At 46.9% G+C, this 25391-nt stretch overlaps 1 protein-coding gene and 1 long non-coding RNA gene across 5 annotated transcripts in view; one reads left to right on the top strand and one right to left on the bottom strand.

The window, feature by feature from the left end:
• Positions 1–25391, bottom strand: part of LOC310769585 — a 276754-nt gene that overhangs the window by 139668 nt on the left and 111695 nt on the right. The window lies entirely within an intron of this gene.
• The window catches only part of MEGF6 (multiple EGF like domains 6), a 206646-nt gene continuing 186649 nt past the window's right edge, over positions 5395–25391 (top strand). For 2 of the 4 annotated variants that reach the window (XM_083628415.1, XM_083628416.1), the window contains exons 1-2: positions 9219–9975; positions 18432–18566. In XM_083628415.1, coding sequence (XP_083484541.1) covers positions 9884–9975; positions 18432–18566 — 227 coding nt within the window. In that variant the 5' untranslated portion in view covers positions 9219–9883. Of the gene's footprint in view, positions 5427–8995; positions 9976–18431; positions 18567–25391 lie in introns of those variants that run through there. The other 2 variants (XM_083628414.1, XM_083628413.1) reach the window with 2 other exon arrangements.

The following is a 25391-nucleotide window of genomic DNA, read 5'->3' as shown; positions in this document are numbered from 1 at the left end:
CACAGGGAAACCAAAATGCTTATTTACAAAGTTACTGTACCACCAACTTTACTGTACACTTGTGAAACATGGGCCATTTATAAATGCCATCTCCCAATTCCTTGAAAGATTTCATCAATGGTGTCTCCGAAAATTTTTACACATCACTTGGGAGGATAGGCAAACTAATGTCAGTGTACAGGAAGAAGCAAAGATCACCAGTGTTGAAGCAATGTTTCTTCAACATCAGGTTTGTTGGACTGGTCATGTTGTTTGGGTGCCTGATTATCGTCTTCCAAAGCAACTATTCTATTCCCCACTCAAGAATGGAAATTGAAATACCAGTGGACAACAAAGAGGTTTAAAGATGCTCTCAAGGCAAATCTTAAAAAATCTAGTATAAGCACTAATAACTGGGAAACACTGGCCTGCGAGCGCTCCAATTGGAAAACAGCCTTTACCAAAGGTGTCATGGGCTTTGAAGACACTTGAACTCAGGACGCAAGGAAGAAACGTGCTAAGAGGAAGGCATGCTTGGCAAACCCTTACCGTGATCAACTCCCACCCAGAAACCTATGTCCCCACTGTGGAAGGACGTGTGGATCCAGAATTAGCCTCCACAGTCACTTACAGACTCACTGTTAAGACCCTTTTCATGGAAGACAATCTTACTCGGCTATGAGTGATCACAGAAGAAGAAGAAGAAGAAGAAGAAGAAGAAGAAGAAGAAGAAGAATTAAACGGTGGTGCCCAGAACTGGACTCAGGCCTCCAGGTGGGGTCTGACTTTGACGACTCATAATGTTGTGACACAGGCAATATGTCGTTTTCTTAGGATCTCACAATGTGTTCCTTATTTGGGAGTTCTTCAGGTGACAACTCTGCAGTTTAATATGTCCTGTCTCACCTGCCCTGATGTGGTTACAGGTAAGTGCTGCCATCTAGTGATATGATTTCGAAAAATTCAGCCCCTGAGAGCTCTATCTAAGGAGAAAATGAACAGCAAACAGTCACTGGGTTTTAAGCCTATTGATAACATTCCTTCTGTTTTATTTGTGTTTTCATCATGGCTTTTTTATTTAGTTATAAAAAAATATGCTTTAGGCATCCTCTGGGGGATGGAGAAACAGGATAGCTATATCTTAACTGAATGAAATTCTTCTAAATGTCTACCCAGGTACCTGTTCCAAAATGGCAATGCTGCCTGTCTGTATTGCAACAGACAGAAACAGGAGGAAGTTGACAGCTTTAAAACAAAGCAGCGGCCCTTGAGGTTACTGATTAGGAAGCAAGTCTCTTTGAACTCAGTGAGAATTACTCCTGAGTAAACGTGGAGGGCTGGCCTGCCAATTGCATTGTAATAGGGGGAGGAGATCACTGCATGTTGTGTTGGACTTCCCAAGTTTGGGAAAAACAATTGCAGGAGAGTTTTAAATGTGCGCTGAAATGCAATAAGTATGCAGCTGTGCGAGAGGCAAATTCCAGAGGCATACCCATTTAAGCCGTGCAGTAACTGAAAAAGGGTAACCGATTTATTGCAGTATAACCATTTATTCACGCTAAACCAGGTCTGGAGAGTGTCAGGTCAGGAATGGGTGGGCAAAGGCAGCCCTCCACAGCTCCCTATTGTGGTACTCTCCCAAGCCATGCCCCCTCTTGGCTCTGCATCACACCCTCCTGCTTCATGGGGTTAAGACCTACCAGAGATGCGTTGCAGTGCTAATTAGGCCCTGCACTCCTGTTCAGATCCTGTAGTTCCTAATGAAGAGTTAAATCCACTTGCTTCGTGTGATTGACTGCCCGCTCGCTCCTGTCAATAAACAACTTGAGTGAGAGCAAACGAAACAGGTGTGACTTCCCCAACTCTGGGGAGCAGATGCCAAAGAAGGTCGGATCCTGTGCCTCTCATAGGACGTTGCCCAGACTCTTGCAATTTTCTGGTGGGATTCAGTCACCAGCAAATTCAGGTGGCACAGTTATTATTTACAGTGGTACCTCGAGTTACAGACGCTTTGAGTTACAAACTCCACTAACCAGGAAGTGGTTGCTCCAGGTTAAGAACTTTGCCCCAGTATAAGAACAGAAATCGCGCGGCAGTGGCAGCAGAAGGCCACATTAGTGAAAGCGTGCCTCAGGTTAAGAACTGTTTCAGGTTAAGAACGGACCTCTGGAATAGATTAAGTTCTTAACCTGAGGTACCACTGTATTTGTTTGTTAAATTTGTATGCCACCCTTCATCTATAGATCTCAGAGCTGTTCACAACGTAAAACTGGCTTGTCACTCTTGTGTAAGAAACTTGCCCCCCCGAACTTTGTGTGATAGGCAACTGCTCTGGGAAGTTTGGGATAACAGTAGATTGGTGCAATGTCGCAAAGCTTCCCTGCAGACAAATCGGAATGAATGTTTGATAAAGGGTTGATGTTGCCTAATCAACTTCTGCAAACTTTGTGCAAGTCCACCACTCCACAAGGATGACTATAAACAGGCTGTCTGGAAGTGACCATAGCAATATATGTAATGTCATGTTTGGTAGGCAGAGAAACGCAAGGGGGATCTGCAGCAAAATGTGCCTCCTCTTCAACTGTGCTCTACCTCCTCGAATGTTCAGTGATCATCGATGAAAGCAAAAAGCTCATTTGCTATCAAACTCTTTAAAAATTTCAATGGCCTTTGACCTCCTTCATCTCTGGCCACAGTAATCCCAAGCAGGCACCTTCCATTTTATGTGCAGGAGAACGCAAATGGATTTCTTTTTAAATCAGTGGAAGGTTTGTGTATGCAGCTCTTTGAAATAAGTGGCGGACAGCAGTTTGTGAGCTTAGATTAGGGACTCACTGTGAGGGAGTGGGGATTCGCAACAAAGCACAGTCGCATTATATGTTACACATACCTTTCAACTGTATAGAAGCCTCAAATACCAATATTTATTTTGTAAAGGTTCTCTTCCATATTTATACCAATCATATACTGGGCCACATTCCTCCAAATTTGGGCCCCTTCTCCCTTCAAAATGTCATTTCCCAGTACTAATTTCCCATTTTCCCACAACAAATGTTCTTAACCCCCCCCCTTCCTTGCATTGTATCCTTATGGATACACCCCAAAGGGGCTCCTTGAATCTGGCGGAGAATCTCTTCCTCCCGCTGAATGCCGATGCCCTACACCCACCACTAAGCAGACGTGAGTCATACCCATTCCTTTGTGGGATATCAACTTCCCCCGTAGGGAATTTGTCTTACGTGAAGCACCTTTTCCTAGTTGCTCCTCTATTCCAGGCACACAAGGGGGAGCCAATTGCTAAACAGTTTTAACAGGAAATGCCTTTATCCCAGAACGGGTTTGCAAGTTATTTCTCTCTCACTGTTGTTCACTTTATTTTGCGTCTGCATTGGTTCCTCTTCCACTGCAAAAAATATTTGTAAGTCATTTGAGCCCTGTCACAAAGACGCAACTGCATTTCTTCCAGCCCCGCGAGGGACCTTCGCTGGAAGCATCTGGAATGAACATCATCGACATGGATGCACAAATCCAGCCGTTGCAGGGGCTTATTTTCAAAGCACTGTAAACAGACTTTCCTGATGCCGTGTTCTATTTCTGATGATTTCGGCTTCGGTGCTCCTCACAGCTGGCCTGGATCTCTGTCAGCTAGAGCGGCTTGGCAATCAGTCCCCAAGAGGATGCTACTGATCCTGTGAGCGCATTCAGGTTCCCCATGATTTCTCTCAGCCATCAGAAGGTGTGGTTCTGCTCCAGGTGGCCTGTTTGTGGAGCATTCATCCTGAAGGCTGGCACAAAGCTAATGCGGAGATTAGGCAACGCCTCTTCTTTACTGAGTGACCGATATCTCGTTATACATATTCCCATTAATAATCTGCTCATTCCACACTTTGTAGTGTACTCCCCCATCACTTTCCTAACTATACAAAGCCTTTAAAAAAAGTGGGTTTGTTGTGCCAGAGCATTTTAATCCACTTTGATTGCAGAAACCTAAATGCAACTGAACGAATCCCTCCAACAAAATGCTGACAGCCTGGAGGTGACCTTGAATGGAACAACTGACCATTGCAATGTGGAAAAAGCTTAATTCCTTGATTCTCATGAGTCGGCCTTGGCTTTAATCGGCCATCAGCCTCTTCTGCCTTGACTGATAAGATGGAAGGAGGAGATTCCCTCAATCTTCCCTAGCAGTGACAGACCGAAAATGACCGATATATCAATCTGTCCAATTCATTTAAGGCATTCACTGCTGTTCAGAAATAGCTCAGCCCTCACCCACTTCACATTTGCTCACTTAACAGCATGTTTTCGTTCCCCTGTGGGCTTGGACCGAGAAACGAAAATCCCTGTGTATTCCACTTCCTGAACTAGGCACTCTTTACTTGCAACACGATTCCAAAGTCAATAAAGAAGAAGTGCTTGTGGCTTTGCCTGCGATTTTTTCTCCTTAGCCAAAACCTTAATGTCTGTTGCAGGTGGAGGGAGTGTTTTCTGCTTTCTGAGTCAGATTTAAAACGACAACCAAATAGTTTTGTAGAACGGTTTGGCTTTACAAAGCATGTTTACAGGGGTGGGGGAGTGTTAGCAAAATCCAGGCTGTTTAGAGGAAATGGGCACTCCTGTGTTTAACTTTCCTGTATGTCAGGGAGCCTCGTATTTAGGGGAATTTCGCATTCAGGAGTCAGATGTGGCCAGTATAGATCTTTTCACATAAGCACTAATTAATTAATTTCAAAGGGTTTACTCCTAATACGGCAGATGTCAACTACAATATCTATTATATTGCTACCCTGTTCTTCCTCCAAAGGACTTAAAGGTAAAGGTAAAGGGACCCCTGACCACTAGGTCCAGTCGCAGACGACTCTGGGGTTGCGGTGCCCATCTCGCTTTATTAGCCAAGGGAGCTGCATACAGCTTTCAGGTCATGTAGCCAGCATGACTAAGCTGCTTCTGGAGAACCAGAGCAGCAAACGGAAATGCCTTCCCGCCGGAGCAGTACCTATTTATCTACTTGCACTTTGACGTGCTTTCGAACTGCTAGGTTGGCAGGAGCAGGGACCGAGCTACGGGAGCTCACCCCATCACGAGGATTCGAACCGCCGACCTTCTGATCGGCAAATCCTAGGCTCTGTGGTTTAGACCACAGCAGCTTAATTGTGGTTTGCAAAGAAACAAACAATCCTTCGGACTGGTAATTTGTTGGGTTTTTAAAATATATTTTTTAAAAAATATATAAAAACCAAATCTAATACATAACAGTAATTTATATGTCACAATAGATAGTAATGGTTCATGTCTCATTTTCAAACATTCTTGATGGCTTCCCTTTTTTCTTTAAGATATGCATAAAAGAAGATATCCACATATTTCAATTATCTGACTCTGGAAGCAGGCAAAATTGTGCCAGATCTTCCAGATTATGATAGGCAGCCAATGGGGTTCGGTTCTTGGTAAGTGTATATGGATTTCAGATTCACTGTTTGTTTGTTTTTTGTAAATGCGGATTTTTGTTTTGTTTTCTGTATTAGGACATTAGAGGGTTTCTTGGGGTGGGTGTGTGAAAATCATGTGCTGTGTATGTTTTAACTATTTGTGCATGATTGTATAACTTCTCTGGTCAAACCCCCAGGGATGAATGCTGGTCTCCTTTCCCACAATAAAACTGTATTACTTTTGGGGCAGGGGGCGGAGACTCTATTAAATCCTTACTTAAGCCCCATTAGACAATGGATTGAGAAAGAGGCAGGAGCCTGACACTGGGGAACCCATAACTGATAAAGACTGGCGAGAAATCTGGGCTGGATTTATGCCAGGTCAGTTTCTGCCAGAGTTAGGGAAAACACTTTTAAACTCACTCGCCATTGGTAACTTGAAGTCTGCAGACAATAAATGCCGGAGAAAGTGCTGGGCCCCTGGTTCTTGTTATCCCATGTCGTGGTCCTGCCCAAAGTCACCTTATTCTGGTGGAAAGCATTTTTGGAAATGAAACATATAACTAACCCAAAGCTTCCACCGCCCAGTCCTAGACTCACTCTCCTTTCGCTCTTTGATTCTGAAACATTGTTACGGCTGCAATATTTAATTGCACGCCTTATCGAAGCAGCTAGGCTTTAGCTGAGCTTTGCAGAACTTGTCAAAAGAATGAACTATTCAGATGGGGACTTTGGCACTGATGGAACAACCGATTCATAAACTTCGAGCCCCAAGCAATGAACATGCTCCTCATAAGTTTTACACCATCTGGAGAAGTTTTATTTTGTATGCAGTAGCAAAGGAACAGAGCTTTCACCCGCCTAGCAGACATGGACATAATGTGGAACAGCACTTTGGGATAATTTATATTGAACCAACCAGGTTGACCAGGAAGGTGTGTCTGTTTGATTTCTCTCTCTCCTTTTCTGTATTTACAAAATTATTATTATTATTATTTTTAAAAAGAAAGCCCACAGATGCAACTTTAGAAGCACTTTTGCATCTTTGTCCTTTGGCAGGGCTTACTTCAGAGGAGAGGTGGTGCAGATCTTCAATTCAGTTCACACTGAAAGGTGACTCTGCCTATTTTGTACTTTCCCAAACAATACACAAACTGAAACGTAGCGCTTCATCAAAATTCACGCTTCTCTGAATAATGTGTAAAAAGGGGGACATATATTAAGGCAACATGTACATAAAAATGAAAATAACTAACAATTACATTATGTCATGGGATATTGCTTTGCAATAATGTGCATGTAAGGCAAAACTAGTAAAGGTAAAGGGACCCCTGACCATTAGGTCCAGTCGTGACCGACTCTGGGGTTGTGGCGCTCATCTCGCTTTATTGGCCGAGGGAGCCGGCATACAGCTTCTGGGTCATGTGGCCAGCATGACTAAGCCGCTTCTGGAGAACCAGAGCAGCACACGGAAACGCCGTTTACCTTCCCGCTGGAGCGGTACCTATTTATCTACTTGCACTTTGACGTGCTTTCGAACTGCTAGGTTGGCAGAAGCAGGGACCAAGCGACGGGAGCTCACCCTGTCATGGGGTTTCGAACCGCCGACCTTCTGATCGGCAAGTCCTAGGCTCTGTGGTTTAACCCAAGGCAAAACTGCACACAAACATTTTTATATTCAGAGAAATTCAAGCTAAAATGGTTGCTTTTTAAAAAAATGCAAACTGATGTGGAAATGTGGAGAACTGACCTTAAGACTGGAAAATGTAGAATAGGAGGAAAAGCAGAATTGACAGATATGCCCACCTCTACTTGGGAGCAAGTCCCACTTGAAAATAAAGGGATCTTGCAAGTCCATCACAGCCACCTCGGATGAAGAAGTAAATGATCCTCCCCCCCCCCAAATATTTTGTTCCCAGGGACAACCAGACTTCCAGCTGCAGCTAACTCGACACTGATAGCAGGACAGGATCCTCCATCACAACTGAAGGCAGAAGGGCAGGCTGTATGCCATACTCAGCTCTGCCTTCCAGCACTTTGCTGCCACTCTCAACCTCTGTTGCTCCATGGCAGGCAACCCCAACCTGTGGCCCTCCAGATGTTTTGGCCTACAACTCCCATGATCCCTATCTAACAGGACCAGTGGTCAGGGATGATGAGAATTGTAGTCCAAAATTTCTTGAGAGCTGAAGGTTGGGGATGCCTGCTCCATGGGCTTCCGGATGGTAAGAGCTGTTCTGGCAGGAGAACGATCTGCCCCAGGAGCTGGTGGCCGCGGGAGGTATTTAAGCAGACGGTGGTCACCTGCAAAGGATGCTCAAGCTGCAAGATCCTGGACTACTGCCTGGCTGGTTGGTCTAGACAGCATCCAGGATCCCTTGCAGCTCTTGAAATCCCATGGTGGGGAACCTGCTGCCCTCCAGATGTTGTGGGACTCCAGCTCCCATCGCCAGCATGGTCAGGGACAATGGGGGCTGACTACATCTGAAAGGCCATAGGGTCCCTCATCCCTGAGTAGTTCGCATTTGGTAATGATGGGGGAACCTCAGGCCAGGGATCAAAGCTGCTCTCCCTAAGCCATGCCCCCTCTCCCCAGGCCACACCCTTCACTGGTCCTGCTCTGCGTCTTCCTTGATTGCCTTTGCATGGCTGGAACGTGCCCTCGATTGCTTCCTGCTAGCTCAGGTGGAGGGAGGGAGGGAGAGCTGCCTGTACGCAGGGTGTGCACATCGAAACCTCTGGTTTATGCCTAGCAGGGTTGCAGCCTGTTGCACAGAGGCAAGACTCTTGCAGTGCAGGATTCACAGCTAAGAGGCACACCCATGGCTCCGCCCACTCTTGTTTCTGGCCCCACCCACCACTGGAACCTTGGTAGGCTGTCAATGAAAGGAGGAGGCCTTCTGCTGGAAAAAAACAGGTCTTCCATCTCTGCAGTAGGTCACTTAGTTTGTGGTGGCCAAAGGTGCCAATGAAATAGATTGAGAAAACCCTTAAGAGGAGGTGAGTGAAGATCTAGCTGCAGCTGATCTGGGAGGCCTGAACCAGCCACACCTGAAAGTTATAATCATTATTATTTTTTTTGCCCAGGGAGCCTTTCTTCCCAAGCAAAGAGCCATCTGGGCTCTGATCCAGATCAGGACTGCAGTGTGTGTGTGTGGCATGGAGAATAAGGATTAAAGCCCCCTTACCTCCCCCTGCCAGGGTCCAAGTCAGGAAAGGGGTGGGTGGGGCACACACCTGCTGTTTACTTTTATTTTAAAAAAAAAAAATCACAAAATTGCTGATTGCATGAATGGCATCAGGTTCCAGCCTGGCCCTTGATGAACACAGCTGTGTGAACTTTGTAAGATGAGCTTTAAGAGGAGAAATGAGCACAGGCATAGATGTCCTTTCCCTGCTCGCAACACCTTCCTTCTACAACTAGGGAAAAGATGTGGCTCCACACAAGAGCATCTGCTTGGCATGCAGAAGGTCCCTGGCATCTTGAGGTAGGACAGAGAGACACCTGTGTCTGAAACCCTGGGGAGCTGCTGTCAGTCAGTGTAGGCAGTACTAAGCTAGATGGATCAATAGTCTTGACTTAGGACGAGGCACGGATGCAAGCTCCCACCTTGGTACTCGGATCCTTGCAACACGAGCAAAAAGAAAACACATATATTAATTGCCCTAGACAAATCCTCTTCCTCTTTCCAGCTGGCTCCCCTCCTCCTTCTCCGAACCTGAAAAAGTGGGGTGGGATGGCTTTCTGCTTAACTTGAGTCTCCAAAATTCAGCGGCTTGTTTAAAGGGGAGGAGAGGGAGGGGAGAGAACAGCTTCTCCTGCAACGGGATAGCTCGCATTCTGCAAAGAAAGAAAGAGAGACACAGAGAGAATTAATGGGAGTTTCTCCCCATTGTGCGTGAAGGCGCCCTGGAATGCGCATTGTATCCTGTTTGGAAGGAGCAAAGGTACGCGCGCGCTTTTTTTCTTCTCCCTCTCTTTCACCGTGCCTGGATTTTGCTACAAAAACACTATACCTTAAGAAGCGTGGATCGAGCTCGCGAATGCATCTCCCTTTGTCTGGACGGATCCTGCCATCCATGGGCTTCTCCCGAATGCCACCGTCGCAGCAAAGCGCTTTAAGGCTGGGCTGCAGCACACCGGAGAGGGCAGCTGTTTGTTGCGCCTTCTGCCTTTAAGTCTCCCTGCTTTCCCGTGGATGTGTAAGGAGGGAGAGGAGAGCTCGGTTGCTCCCCAGAGGGAATGTCCCCGGGTGACAGATCTATCTATCTCCCGGCAAGGGGGACAGAGAGTTCCAAAAGTGCTCTTTTGTAAAGGAACAACAGCAGCAGGAGGAACAGCGACAAACAGACCCGGCTGGGTCAAATGGTAGCAATGAACTTCCTTCCTCCGAAAATCGGGGACCTGCCAGAACTGTGACTTCGCTGCAACTTGCTGGAGGCACCTCCATCCTGGGGGAGGTGTGGGGCCGAGGATGGCAGCGATGGCGATCCATGCCCTCGCCCGGTACATCTTTGTCCTCAAGCTGCTTTTCCCTGCCTACGGGAACAAGCTGCTGCCCAACATGTAGGTATTCAAACTTGTCTTTGGGTTGGGGCCAAAGCCGGGCGGAAAACTTTTATATATGGGTGCTGTGTGGAAAAGGATAATGGTGGCTGAGAAACTGGACTGTGAAGTGGGAAGTCCTGGATTCAGATTCTGCTCTCTGCAGCTGTTCCTCCGTGTCCACCCCCTTTACCCATGGGCGTAGCAAGGATATTTTTTGGGGGGGAGCAGAACCAATGTGATTGGTCAGTTAAGTATTTCTATTGTTTTACTTGATCTGGGGGGGGGGGGAGTGTGCAGCTGCCCATGCCACCCCCCACTCCAAATCTGCAATATTGGAGGGGGGTTATAATACTGCCCTACCTGGGAAAGTTGGTGTAAGAATTCCTGAGTTAATGATAGCTATGAATTGCTATGATTACTCTAAGGTGCTATGGTGAATGCTAAATATGAGAGTTGGCAAGGTTCTGTATTTCTTTTCTCCTGTTGGACTCCTGTACTTTTATCATTCGTGGGGCAAAGATATTCCTGAAGGAGCGTCTCCACCCCTATTGTTCTGCCCGGACACTGAGGTCCAGCGCAGAGGGCCTTCTGGCGGTTCCCTCACTGCAAGAAGCCAAGTTACAGGGAACCAGGCAGAGGGCCTTCTCAGTAGTGGCACCCGCCCTGTGGAATGCCCTCCCAGCAGATGTCAAAGAGATAAACAACTACCCAACTTTTAGAAGACATCTGAAGGGAGCCCTGTTTAGGGAAATTTTTAATGTTTAACAGACTATTGTATTTTAATATTTTGTTGGAAGCTGCCCAGAGTGGCTGGGGAAACCCAGCCAGATGGGCGGAGTATAAATAATAAATTATTATTATTCAGACGGTGTAGCTTTTTCTAGGCTGGAGAAAGGAAAATGCTTCACCTGTTTGATTTCTGCTTGGTTTACTGTTTTTTTTTTTTAAGAAGCAAGAGTCCTTGTTGCTGCAGGCAATGGAAAAAGCAGATGGTTTTAATTTTTGGATGATCACCAAGGTTCATTATGAACTTTCCCCAATATTTTTGAGGAATGCTTATCTGTGCACAGCAGTTACTATCGTTGTTGCCATTTAACAGGTGGTGACGCTGAGACTTGATGAGAGCAATGCTGCGATTCCCAACCAACTTACTTGGGAGTAAGCTCCCTTGGGCACTAGGGGAACATTTCCTCCCAAGTAAACCTGCATAGGGTTGTTCTGTTACCAGTTCACCAATAACAGCTTGCCAATAACACTTTGCAAAGGAACATGGCTGAGTGTACAAAGTTTAGTTTAAGTTGCTCTGGCTTAAAATGTGTTAAATAAGGTTGTTTTTTTAAAATAAAAATAATAACCCCCCCCCCAAGGAAGGGGATTAGTTTATAGTGGTACCTTGGGTTAAGTACTTAATTTGTTCCGGGTTAAGTACTTAATTCGTTCTGGAGGTCCGTTCTTAACCTGAAACTGTTCTTAACCTGAAGCACCACTTTAGCTAATGGGGCCTCCTGCTGCTGCCGTGCTGCCGGAGCACAATTTCTGTTCTCATCCTGAAGCAAAGTTCTTAACCCGAGGTACTATTTCTGGGTTAGCGGAGTCTGTAATCTGAAGCGTATGTAACCTGAAGCGTCTGTAACCTGAAGAGTATGTAACCCGAGGTACCACTGTAAATTGGAGGTAGTCCATGTGGGGTCCTCCAGATGTTGTTGGACTTCCCAATTCCCATTCGTCCCAGCCAGCATGGTTATTGGGGAGGTCTGATGAGATCTGAACAACATCTGGAGTACCACAGGTTAGCCAGCCTAACCTGGATAGTGCATAGTGCTCAGAGCTGCAACCAGTTAAACACAGTATTGGGCTAGATGAATACAGAGACAGTGTGGAGTTAGTGGTTAGAGTTTCTGCCTAGAACCTGGGAGTCCAGGGTTCAAATCTCCCCACTCGGCCATGAAGCTCACTGGGTGACCTTAAGCCTAACCCACATCGCAGGGTTGCTGTAGATTAATTGGGGAGGGGATAACTTTGTGCGCCACTTTGAGCTCCTTGGAGAAAGAGCTGGGATATGAAAGCAACGCCATAAAATAATAAATGCATTTTGACAGTCTACTCCCAGCCTTTGCCAAGCTGGTGCATCTGGAAGACACCAGGAAAATGAGATCTAATCTACTCCATTTGCAAAAAAAGAAGACATCCCAGGTAGTTTAAATAATCTTTTCTTGCTCTCGTTGCAAGCCAGCAAAGGAATTTTAAGTGTAGGAGGCAGCCAGCATTTCTCCCTGTGCGCTGAACACTTTAGTGCCAAGCAGCAGTTCAGTAGGGGAAGCATTTTTCTTACCTTTTCCCCTGGCCCACATGGGAAAAGCTCTACCAGTTGAGTATCTGTGTTTTGTGCAGCTGTTAAAAGACTCACAGAACACATGGATGCAGAAAGTAATTGCCACTCTGTGCAATGGGACCTGTTCACTAGAGCAGAGGTGCAGGGCCTTGGGACTGGGGTCCAAATGTGGCCCTCCAGGGCTTTCTGTCTGGCCCCTGGAAATCTTCCCAGGCTGCATGCCTCTCACTTGCCCTGCTTTGCAGACTCCAAGTGTTTTTGCCTGCCTGCAATATGCCCTTGAACTCCATTAATAGTTCCTGCTTGCTTAGACAGAGGACAGAGGCTGTGTGTGTGTGTGTGTGTGTGTGTGTAAACTACTGTACAAAGGCAAAATTCACATGGATTGCTCTGTTCACTTTTGCCCCTAGCTCTACCCACCACTGGCACATGGCCCTCAGAAGATGGTGCAGAAGGGAATGTGGCCCCTAAGGTGAAAAAGCATCCCTCACCCCACCTGAGAAAGTTCCATGGTCATGGGGCAGTCATGTTAGTCTCTTGTAGCAAAGTCAACCATTTAATGTTGTGGCCCCTGAAAGACAAATTTAGAAGCTTTTATGGGCTGCAGTACAGCTCCACCTCCGACAGACATGAACTGTAGTCCACGAAAGCTTCCGCTGTAGTAAAGTTATTAGTCTTTAAACATGCCACCAGACTCCTTGGACTGGTTTTCATTTTTGTGTGTGTCTTCTGCAACATGCCATCTATGCAGCAATTGTGGTGGATTTCTGTCGGACCATCCACACATCAATTCACTCGGTTGTTCTGGAAGGCTTCTCTGATGTTACTGCATTGTTGCTGTGTAGAGGGGCAATCTTACAGCATGGGACGCGGGTGGTGCTGTAGTCTAAACCACCGAGCCTCTTGGGCTTGCTGATCACAAGGTTGGCAGTTCGAATCTGCGCGACGGGATGAGCTCCCGTTGCTCTGTCCCAGCTCCTGCCAGCCTAGAAGTTCAAAAGCATACCAGCCCGAGTAGATAAATAGGTACCACTGCAGCAGGAAGGTAAATGATGTTTCTGTGTGCTCTGGCCTCCGTCATGGTGTTCCGTGTGCCAGAAGCAGTTTAGTCATGCTGGCCACATGACCCAGAAAAGCTGTCTGCAGACAAATGCCGGCTCCCTTGGCTTCAAAGTGGAGATGAGCGTGATACCCCATAGTCAAATTTGACAGGACTTAACCGTCCAGGGGGCCTTTACTTTTTTTTACCTACAGTGTAACAAAAGAGCAACACTCTCTGCCCACCCCCCAAACAACCCTGAACATTTGTGCTATGAGAAGTTGCAGGATTTCATCAGGAAGCTACAGGACATCTGCCCCAGAACTCTTGCAGGCTGAAACAGTATTGGAATTGTGTATAACTGCCCTGATACCATCATGAGCTCAAATCATCGCAAATGCAGAATAAAATGGATTTCTGGAAGGGTTTTCAGTTGTCCCACCCCCACCCCGAGGAAGTGTGTGTTTCAAGGCTGCCATCTTACGAGCTCAACCAGGAGAAAATTGTTCACGCTGCTCAGTTGAAAGGATTGCTCATTTTTATGAGCACAGTATTTGCCTCCTGTCTTCCTCTCTTCGCAATTAAAGCTTATAGCTCTGGCGCTCGGCAGACGACTGTGTGAATCTTTGGAAAGCTTCCTTACAAGCTTGAGCTCTGGCCAAGAGCGCCATTCTCGACTCAGCGAAATCGTTGTTTTCTTTTGTAAACCGAACCAGGATCGAACAACATAGTAAATCCAGACCATCTTCTCCATATGTTGTTTGCCCTGTGATCGGATGTGTGTGTTAGGCGTTGGGGTTGAGGGCGGGGGGGGGGGGGGGACAAGATCATGTCATCGATGCGCTTTGAAAGACTCCGCCATGATGACATTTTCCGTATTTCTGGAAAACTCGTTAAGTTTATAAGCTGAGCAGCTTGAGGCAGGGATAACCTAGGCTGGTTGAGTGCAAATGCATTTTGAGAAAGCCCTTGTAGCCTGAATTACAACCCAATCAAACCCCAGAAGGTTTGGATTCAAGTAGATTTATTGCCCTTTGGATTGGCTCACCACAAATCTCCACCGGCCTTTGTCAACCTGGTGCCCTCCAGATGTTTTGCACTACATCTGGAGGTTTATCAGATTGGCTGGGGTTGATGGGAGTTGTAGTCTAAAACATCTGGAGCACACCTGGCTGGCAAAGGCTGGTCTGAGTATTCTAGTCCATTGTAGGGAGAAGATAAATTGGGTGCGGCAGGATGATTTGCTGTGGAAGGTTTCCCTGTTGTCTAACAAAAGCAGCAACAAGACATACCTGCTCTTCTGCCTAAACACCCTTACCTGGCCCATTGAACTCAATGAGACTTCTGGTTAGACATCCAAAGACTGTGCAGCTGGAATCTCTGATATATGGAAATTTGGATTTGTACTCTTTGGTCAACCATGTGTGTGGCTCAAGGAAGGTGTGGTGTGGTTCGATTAACGGAGTTGGGAGAGCAGATAATGGGAGACAGTCTTCTCTCTCTTGGGGTCTTGGAGAGTTGCTGCTACTCAGAATGGATAATATTGGCTCAATGGGCCACTGGTCTAACTTGAAGCGAATGCTGTGTGTTCCATTGAGGAAGGAGCCATAACTCATGGTAACAGCATCTGCTTTGCATGCAGGAGGTCCCGGTTCAATCCCTGGCATCTCCAGGTAATTCTGGGGAAGACCCCTGCCTCAAACCCTGGCAGTCAGCATAGATAATACTGCATGGACGCTCTGGCTCAGTAAAAGGCAGCTTGCATGTTTGGGTCCTCAGCGATCTAATTGCTCAATCAAATGTTTGATGTGCTCAGAATGAGAGTACAGTGGTACCTCTGGTTACGTACTTAATTCGTTCTGGAGGTCCGTTCTTAACCTGAAACTGTTCTTAACCTGAAGCACCACTTTAGCGAATGGGGCCTCCTGCTGCCGCCGCGCCGCCACCACCCGATTTCTGTTCTCATCCTGAAGCAAAGTTCTTAACCCGAGGTACTATTTCTGGGTTAGCGGAGTCTGTAACCTGAAGCGTATGTAACCTGAGGTACCACTGTAAAATCACTCTCTGTACTCTCAGGAATACCTTTTTTGTCAATCGGTTTGTTTTTGTTTTTTGTTTTAAAGGAAGCAAAGCTCTGCTCTACTTTGGATATACAGTGGTACCTCAGGTTACAGATGCTTCAGGTTACAGACTCCGCTAACCCAGAAATAGTGCTTCAGGTTAAGAACTTTGCTTCAGGATGAGAACAGAAATCGTGCTCCGACGGCATGGTGGCAGCAGGAGGCCCCATTAGCTAAAGTGGTGCTTCAGGTTAAGAACAGTTTCAGGTTAAGTACAGACCTTCAGAACGAATTAAGTACTTAACCTGAGGTACCACTGTATTTAAAAGGGTTACATCCAATGCTGGACCTACTTGGAACAAGCCCTTTGAGATTAATGGACACGACAACTTTAGATCCATTAATGTCTACAGGTCTGCTCTGAGTAGGGCTAGCATTGGCTGCGACCCAAAGCCTTTCAACTTCACCTGCCAAAAGTTCTGAAAGCAAAAGTTGGCAGTTCTACAGCCCAGCCCAGGACAGCGTTTATCTCTGCACGTCCCGGTAAAGTAGAGACAGGTGGGGAGGATTCCCCCCTCCCCACACACATAGGTTTTATCCTGAGGCTCCCTTGCAGCCTTTAATCTAGCCCTGTTAGCTTAACTCATCATCACTGACTGGAACACTTCTTTTGATGAGCTCTTGATTTAGCTTAGCACATCCTGCCTCTCCGTTCCAGCTTCCCTGGAGACAATAGATTTCACTCTCAGGACACGGTTTTAGCTGAATGAAGAACAAAATTAGCCTGGCTGTAAACAAACATTTCTGTTTGGGGGTTATGGAATCCCGGAGAGCCAAACGTGACTCGTGCAATGTCTGTAGGATTGGCGTTTCCTCACCTAGAGTGGCTGGGATGCTGGTGTAGTAGTTAGAGCTAGAGTGGGGGACTTTCTTGGATCCCGAGGGCCACATTCCCTAGTGGTCAACAAGGGGGGGGACACACACACGTCAGTGGCTGGCAGGGCCAGAGGCAAAGTGACTCTTAACTTTGCAGTTTTCCAGCCAGCAAAAAGCAAAGTGGGAAATAGGAACAAGGAGAGAGTGGGCAGTCTTTATATTGAGAGGCAGGGGGTGGGGGGTGGAATCTGGGTCGAATCCAGCATTAATTAGAGCAGATGCACCAAAATGAATGGGAGCAACTATCATAGGACCATTCAGGAGGAATTGTTGTTGTTGTTTAGTCATGTCTGACTCTTCATGACCCCATGGACCAGAGCACGCCAGGCACGCCTGTCTTCCACTGCCTCCCGCAGTTTGGTCAAACTCATGCTGGTAGCTTCGAGAACACCGTCCAACCATCTCGTCCTCTGTCGTCCCCTTCTCCTTGGGCTCTCCATCTTTCCCAACATCAGGGTCTTTTCCAGGGAGTCTTCTCTTCTCATGAGGTGGCCCAAGTATTGGAGCCTCGGCTTCAGGATCTGTCCTTCCAGTGAGTACTCAGGGCTCATTTCCTTAAGAATGGATAGGTTTGATCTTTTTGCAGTCCATGGGACTCTCAAGAGTCTCCTCCAGCACCAGAATTCAAAAGCATCAGTTCTTCGGCGATCAGCCTTCTTTATGGTCCAGCTCTCACTTCCATACATCACCACTGGGGAAACCATAGCTTTGACTATACGGACCTTTGTTTTTTTTTATATATAAATATTTATTAGATTTTCCAATTTTATATAAACACAAAAAGAAAAAGAAAAAGAAAAATATTAAAAACAGATCAATTTCGATAGCAGTCTTTCAATAACATATTTCTCTGACTTCCTCATACCTCCCCTTCTTGTTTTCTAGTTCATCCCAATAGTTCAGCAAATCCTAATCTCTTAACATTCCTTTTAAAATAAACCTCATTTTCATTCCACTTTTTTTTAAATAATAACTTAAACAATCTTAATCCCCATTATCTTTATCATAACAGCTAGAGACCACCAAAACTCAAACCAACATCTTTTCAAAGTTCATTAATGACTATACGGACCTTTGATGGCAAGGTGATTTCTCTGCTTTTTAAGATGCTGTCTAGGTTTGTCATTGCTTTTCTCCCAAGAAGCAGGTGTCTTTTAATTTCGCGACTGCTGTCACCATCTGCAGAAAGTACAAGAAAGTAAAATCTCTCACTGCCTCCATTTCTTCCCCTTCTATTTGCCAGGAGGTGATGGGACCAGTGGCCATGATCTTAGTTTTTTTGATTTTGAGCGTCAGACCATATTTTGCGCTCTCCTCTTTCACCCTCATTAAAAGGTTCTTTAATTCCTCCTCACTTTCTGCCATCATAGTTGTGTCATCTGCATATCTGAGGTTGTTGATATTTCTTCCGGCAATCCAGTATCCCTGCCAAGAAAACTCCATGGACAAAAACAGCAGGAGGAATTAGGTGGATACAACAAATTATTTTCAGATAGGACTGATATTGGATCCATTTCCATCCCTCAATTTCACTTGAATTGTGTTTTCTTGCATTATGCTGCTAGCTAATTCTAAGTAATGATGCATTCCTGAAAGGTTATTTCCTCCCCCCACCCAAAATAGTGTGGGTGTGGTGGCGGTGGGGAGGGATTCATATCATAATCACTAGGCGATCCATATCCTCTGTGTCCCAATCCCTAAATTATTTTGAAAGAAGGCAGCCGTGATGCCTACCTTGAAAAGTAGGGGTGCACCACCTGTTTTCAGCCAGAGGGCTGCATTCTTTCCTGAGGGGCAGATGCCAGAGGGAAACGTAGCAGGAGCGATACATGTAAATTTGGCCTTTCTACGGTAGGCTAGTTCCTACACACACTTTTTGGCATCATCTGTCCAGGCAAGAGGAAAGCATGGCCAAAGATCAAGGACGTATTCCAACCGGGCAAAAGCAATCAAGGAGAGCGAGTTAGAGATGTGGCCCAGGGAGAGGAAGCATAGTCTGAGGGCCGGTGGAAAAAAAGCCTAGAGGGCCAGGTTTGTCCCCTGTGCCTGAAAAGAAAATCCCACTGTTCAACTGCACAAAGAAATAACATCTTTCTTTTCCCTCCAGGCCAAACGTCTGTGCAGAGCGACAACTCGCAATGGTCAGTCACCGACAGCCACGCATCAGCTCCTTCTCTCGGTTGGTTAAAGTGTGGAATCCAAGTTGTCGAGGGCATCCATGGTGCTTGGGCTATGAACGGAGGTACGTGCCGTCGCTGCGCTGGGTCTCCCGTATTTGTCTTGTTGCTCTTTCCAATTGCTACGTTGCCCGCATCTTGAAAGCTTGGTGGAGCAGCCTCTCCACCCCTGGACCATAATGGGATGCGTTCAGTGTCAGTTACATTCAGAGTGGAACCGTTGAAGTTAATAGACACAACTAACTTAGGCCCACTGATTTCAGCTAGTAGGACTTAGTTGGCGTATAGGCATCAAAGTGAATGGGCCTATTGCAGTCATGCTCACTGATTTCATAGGGCCGTCTCTGAGGCTGCACCCACACCTTCAATTAAAGCACTATTATACCAGTGCTTTAAATGGCACAGCTTTAATATCTTCCCCTAAGGAATCCTTGGAGCTGCAGTTTATTAAGGGTGCCGAACAGGCTCCCCCCCCCCTAGAAAAAAGGGGTGCCAGAACTCACCATGAACGCCTCCCTTGTTCTCTTATAATGGCAATGGCGCCCACCTGAGAGGTGGAAAAAAAGCCCGGGCACTGAGAATTGTTATGAGATCCCTATTTCCCTTACAGAGCTACAATTCCCAGAGTTTTTGGGGAAGATTGATGGTTAAATCACTCTGGGAATTGTAGCTCTGTGAGAGAAAGAGGGGTCTTCCAACAGCTCACAGGACTCTTAAACTACAGCTTCCAGATTATTATTTTTTGGGAGGGAAGACGTGCTTAAACTGGTGTCATACTGTGTTAAATGTATGGTGCAGATGCGGCCTGAGTAGGACCAACCTTGGACACAACACAGTATAAATATATGCAGTTGCTTACAGCTGGGCTGGCTAACCTTTGTGCCTACAGATGTTTTGGAACCACAACTCCCATCTTCATCCCTGACCATTGGTCATGCAGGCTAGTCCTGATGGGAGCTGGAGTTCAGTAACATCTGGAGGGGCTCCCCACCCCTGCTGCACACAAAAATCAAACCATTGGTCCATCTAGTTTTGGATTATTGAATTTTACCGCAGTGGGCAGCAAGATGAATAATGCAGTTTTGGACAGCAGATGAACTGCAGTGGAATGGAGACAGTGCTGCATGCAACAAATATAGAAACAGAAAACGATGGCTTCTTGCATCTCTACTCAGAGTAGAGTCATGTCTATCAGTTTCAGTGGGTTCACTCTAAAGAGGACTAACGTTGGGTGCAATCCTGTGTCCCTGAAAGAAATGAAGACAGCTCCTTTCTTTCTTTCTTTCTTTCTTTTTTAAAGAAAGTCCTGTCTTGTATTTAAGGAATCCCTTGCAGCCTGTAATTGTCAACAATTACCTTGTTGATGGAGAGCTGTCCACCAGTAAGGCTGAACTTCCTGATTTATTTCTTCTTTTGGTCTCAAAGTCTGTGTCTTTGTCTGGTGCGGAGAGGACACTTTGAAATGTGAGGGGCTGTGTCTGTTGCTACAGCACTTCAAAGGCTCAGAATCCTCCGTCTTGCAAATGTTCGGCTCGCTCTCATGCGATGAATCTCCCTCCATCCCCTCTTTTTAACATTGTAAATCAGGAAGCATAAACACAATCTCTCTTCTCTTCTCCGTGAGACTCTAGCTGCTCTCTTCCTGGCTTGAAAAACATGCACGTTTTTGGCACGCAAAGTCAGAGGGGTTTGTGCTTACTGTCAAGTCAGAGCACGGCAACTCAGTAAAGTGGTAGTAAATCCCAGGTTATACTATTGCTGTGTATATTATTTTGCAAGAGTTACATAAGCAAATAGGCAGGGGTCTTGCCTCCAAGACAGAGGCTGTGCTATCAATATTTTAACTGTGTTTGTGTGGCTGAAACATTACCAACCCCCCCCCCCCGCATTTTGTCCTGGAAATTTGGGGGTGGGGGAGCCCATCTCAACAGTTCCTTCTCGGTCACTTTTTCTCCCTCCTGGAAGCCTATGGGAGAATCCTGGCATCTCCAATAGGGTTTGCCTGAAACCCTGGAGAGCCAATCACTGCTGGCAATACTGAGCTAGTTGTGGACCAATGGACTGACTCGGTATAGCAAAGGGCTATAACTTGGTGGTAGGGCATCTACTTCACATGCAGAAGGGTCCCATGTTCAACCCAGGGAGTGTTCTGTGTATGAAATCATGGAAAGCCGCTGCTGGTCAATGTAGATGATCAGCAGTGGCCAGGGCCCATTGAGACTGGTAGGGTGGCAAGCAGGGAGCCCAATTAATTCCAGTTTTGACCCCTATCCTTCTCCCTGCTGAGTTCTACAAGGGGCAACTCTGACGTGAGGGAGGAAGTGGAAGCTGAGAGATCATGTGGCATCTTGGACTAAGAGAAGAAGGCAGGCTGGTAGGGGCTGACTAAGAGCAGTATGGACCAACCTCCACTGTGCTGAGCTAGATGGGCTTACGGTCTGATGGCATAAGGCAACTCAAGAGCTGGCTCAGTCATAATCTCAGGGTTGTGGGTTTGAGCCCCATGTTGGGTAAAAGGGGGGAGCGCAGGGGGAGCGCACCGTCCCGGCACCATTGGGGAGGGGGGGTACCATCACGGCCGCCCCGGGACACCCCCCTGCAGATGGCTGTCACGCCCCCAGGACGCACGCCACGCCCCCACAGGTGGCATGCAATGCCCCCAGGACACTTGCCATGCTCCACAGGGCAGCGTGCCATGCCCCTGGGATGTGTGCCATGCCTCTAGGATGCACGCCAGCCATGCCCCCGCCTGCTCTCCACTCCCAGTGCCGAAGCATGCAGCTTCGCCACTGCCTTCCAGCTCAACAATTCTGTAAACTTCCCTGTGTTATTATTGAGCTTGAGTTGGGCTAGGTTTCAGCTGAACATCAGGAGGCTATATTTTCTTTTTAGTGCAAGTTTTTAATATATATAAGCTTAAATACATGTGCCAACTAGCATATCTCTATATCTGAAGTTGTCTTCAGATAACTCTCAGCTCAGTAAATGAAAGGCAGCACCTGCGGGTGAAGATCTTTTCATTTCTTTATCCTTCCCTATTGCTGATAACACATCAGAAGCACAACAGCTTTTGAAAATATTAATCAACAAGTATGTATTTCACTTGCATTACCCATGTTAATCAACCTTAAAATAATAGTTGGCTGATCTACCAGTTAAAGCAGTCAAAGTTTGGAGCCGGGTTCATGATAAGCCTTCAGAGCTCACTAGAACCAAAAGAGCATTTAAAAACACTAATAAATGAGTGTGAGTGTTACTAATCAACAGGTATGACTGTGACTTGCTCCCCCCTGTTAATCAACCTAAAATATTAGTTGGCTGATCTACCAGTTCAACCAGTCAAAGGTTGCAGCCCATCTATACATAATCCTTGGGAGTGAAAGCTCATAGCTCCGCTGTGTATGGTTCATATCATACAAAGTATGTTTCCTGGCCTCTGTGTTGGCTTCTGGAGCTGTTTCAATTGGCCAACACTGGGCTGTGGAAGCAGATGAATCGGGAGCTTGGCTGCAGCATTGCGGATTTCCTTGATGGGACCAGGGAGGCACAGCAGCTGCTCCACTTTTTTTTGTTATAAGCAGTTGTGTGACAAAGATTGGACAACAGGGGCACTTAGCCATGGGCATGGCCCAAGCAGGGGTTGCAAAATGGCAGGCAAAGGGCACACACCACGTTGGCAGTTCTGGAAGAAGTCGCACATTATTTAATGTTTTAATTTTTGGCAGGGAACAGTTATGACCGATTTTGCCTTGTCATTCCAGGAGTATGCAGTTATGTAACTTTAGACCAAATGTGGGGAGCTTCAGGTCCAGGGGCCATATGTGCCCCTCCAGACCTCTCTGTCGTAAAATTATAGGAAGGCACCCAACAGAGGGCTGTGGCGATCACACAGGGTCCCCGGACGTTTCACCGTCTATTGATCCCTGTGCCACCACTTTATTTCTCGCTGCCACCACTCAGGCCCTACCTGGTAAAATTCTGAGTCCAGTCAGGGTTAAATTGGAATGTAAACTTCTGTTTATTTATTGCAGTTTAACAAGCATGTGGTTTCATAAACGGTATCGGTCAATAACAATCATGGGGTGCCTATCCACACCTATAACTTCCGCTACCTGCTCTCACTCACTAAACCAGCTCTCAGATATTTACTTGTCTTCCTAGCTCCTAACTGTTCCTGACTCAGCTTATTTCGCTACACTAACTCAACCTCCCCACAGACTCTATCCCCATTCACTCCCACTCCAACCAACCACCCAACTCCCAATGAACTTCTCCCTTCGCCCCTCCCAGAGCTGGTTTTATAGTCCCTCTGACTCCGCCCCCCTGGGTTCTGATTGGGTAACCTGTTTAACTATTTCCTCTCCAGCACTCTCATGTTAATGTCACAAGGGCCATCCAGCCTTCAATGAAATGAACTAGGATAGCGAGAGGAGGTTCTTAGCATTTTGAGAGACCTGGACTTCCTTAGATGCCAGATGATCACAGTAGTCTTTAACATTAGGAGCAACTATAGATTTATTAATGGCCCTTTCTCTGATGTGCATCAAATTTATGAATGAAGCCCAATACAGTGTTCAAAACATTCCCATTAAATATATATATATGGAGAGGGAGAAAGGGGGAGAGAGAGATTTCTTCCAGCCTTACGAGGAGACAAAATGGATTAACTTTGGGACTCTTTGCTGCTGAGCCACAGAGGATGGGGGCAGTGGCGGAGCTAGCCACTCAGGCACCCAGAGCGGCACACATGCCGTGCACCCAGGAGGCGGGGTGAGCCTCCCAGGAGGGTGATTGGTGCAGCGATCGGCACCCAGGGAGGCAATCGGTGCCCATTGGGGGCAATTGGCGTGGTGATCAGCGCCCAGGGGGGCAGCGTGGAGATCTGCTCAGGGCGGCGGCGTAGTGATTCACCTTGGGGGGGATTTTGTCACCCCCTTAAGGATGACACCAGGGGCAGGCCGCCTCCACTGCCCCCCTTCCTATGCCCCTGGATGGGGGAGCTGCTCAGGGCTAGGGGGATCTGGGGGTCCTGGGTCAAAAGATGAAGGTCTGAAAAAAGTCTGCCTGTAGCCAAAGTGCTCAAGCTGGCCTGAATGACTTTTAAGGAACTGTGTGCACCCACATTCTCTCCCTCTCCCTCTCTTTCCTGTGAGCAACACATATCTGGAAGGTAGAATTCTTGACCTCCTCCATCCTGGAGCAATGGCGGGCTCTGGAGATGAGAACAGCGTTTTCTGCCAAGCCCAGAGCAAGACGGCCAGAGTGGTTCCACCTGCCCTTCCTCTCCCCCCTCCTCTGGGGGCTATTTTTCTCCAGCTTAGTTCTCAATGCAATAAGGAGCCATATTAATTTTTATTGGGCTCGACAACATGAGCTTTTATTGGCATCCCTCTTTGAAACCGCATTGCCTGATAGTTCTCCTCTTTGCGGGGAATCCTTCCTAGGTGGATTTTTCTACCAACTGGCTGTTCCCACACTGTGCCTCTAGCTGTACTACCCGGGTCAGAAACCAAACCTGTCAGATTGCAGCAGGGCACCTTGGCCTACCTGTTGCATGAATAGAAATGTTGGGTGCTGCCATATGCAGAGTCTAACCAAAGTTCCAGTTGGAGAAGAGAAACCTGAGAGGTGATCCGATAGCCGTCGTCAAATATCTAAAGGGCTGTGGCGTGGAAGATGGAGGGTTACGAAAGTTGGGTTTTTCCTCCTCTCTCTTCCGAGCAATGGGGTTCCAGACTCCTGTATTTGTGTATCTTTGGAAGACTGAGACACAGTGGAGACTGTCATAGCCATAAGAAATATGGTTTATTTGCCTATTTACACCTTCAGTCTGCATGGAGGGGGTCCAGATCTTACAGCATGGCCATATCAAGAGGGGTTTGTCCCCCACAGCAGTGCAGGCAGCCTTCAGCCAACCTGCCCAAGATGGACTCCAGTCTTTCTTCTGCCGTCTTCTTCCCAGAACCCCTTGCTCCAAAACTCTCTTTTTCCTGTCACCTCAAACACCCCCCCATCACCTGGGATACATCTGTCTCCCCAGGCCAAAGGATTCCTCTCTGAGGGACCATCAGCCCCTTTTGCCAGGGATTCCTTGCCTGGCACAGTTCTGCAGCTTGTACTTTTCATCCATATCTCAACTAATCAAAATCCTACCATTTATCCATTTCTAGGATTTTTTTTTTTGGGGGGGGGGGTTCCCTCCCAAATCCAGTATGGTGTAGTGGTTAAGAGCGGTGGACTCATAATCTGGTGAACCGGGTTCGATTCCCTGCTCCTCCACATGCAGCTGCTGGGTGACCTTGGGCTAGTCACACTTCTCTGAAGTCTCTCAGCCCCACTTGCCTCACAGAGTGTTTGTTGTGAGGGAGGAAGGGAAAGGAGATTGTCAGCCACTTTGAGACTCCTTAGGGTAGTGATAAAGCAGGATATCAAATCCAAACTCCTCCTCCTCCTCCTCCTCCTCCTCTTCTACTGCTTCTTCTTCCATGACATGGAGCAAACTTTTTTTCTGCTCCTTCAGAGGGTAGGATCCAAATCAATTCACATTGCAAGAAAGGAGGTTCCGACTAAATATTAGGAAGAATTATCTGATGGGAAAAGCCATTTGACAGTGGAACGGACTCTCTTGGATGGTGGTGGGCTTTCCTTCACTGGAGAGTTTTAAACAGAAGTTGGGTAGCCATCTGTCAGCTGTGATTCCTGAATCGCAGCCAGTTGGACTAGATGACTCTTGGGATTAGCCAAATTCATGGAGGGCAAGGCTATCAATGGTGACTAGCTATGCTGGCTATGTTCTGCCTCCACTGTTAGATGGAGTATGACTTTGAATACTAGGTCCTGGAAATTGCAAGTGGGGAGACTGCTGTTGTGCCCAAGTCCTGCTTGCAGGC

The sequence above is a fragment of the Podarcis filfolensis genome (genome assembly GCF_964270895.1).
Source record: "Podarcis filfolensis genome assembly, chromosome: 8".
In the NCBI taxonomy this organism is placed as follows: Eukaryota; Metazoa; Chordata; class Lepidosauria; order Squamata; family Lacertidae; genus Podarcis; species Podarcis filfolensis.
Note: the sequence above shows the minus strand (reverse complement) of the source record. Positions and strands in the feature narration are given on the sequence as shown.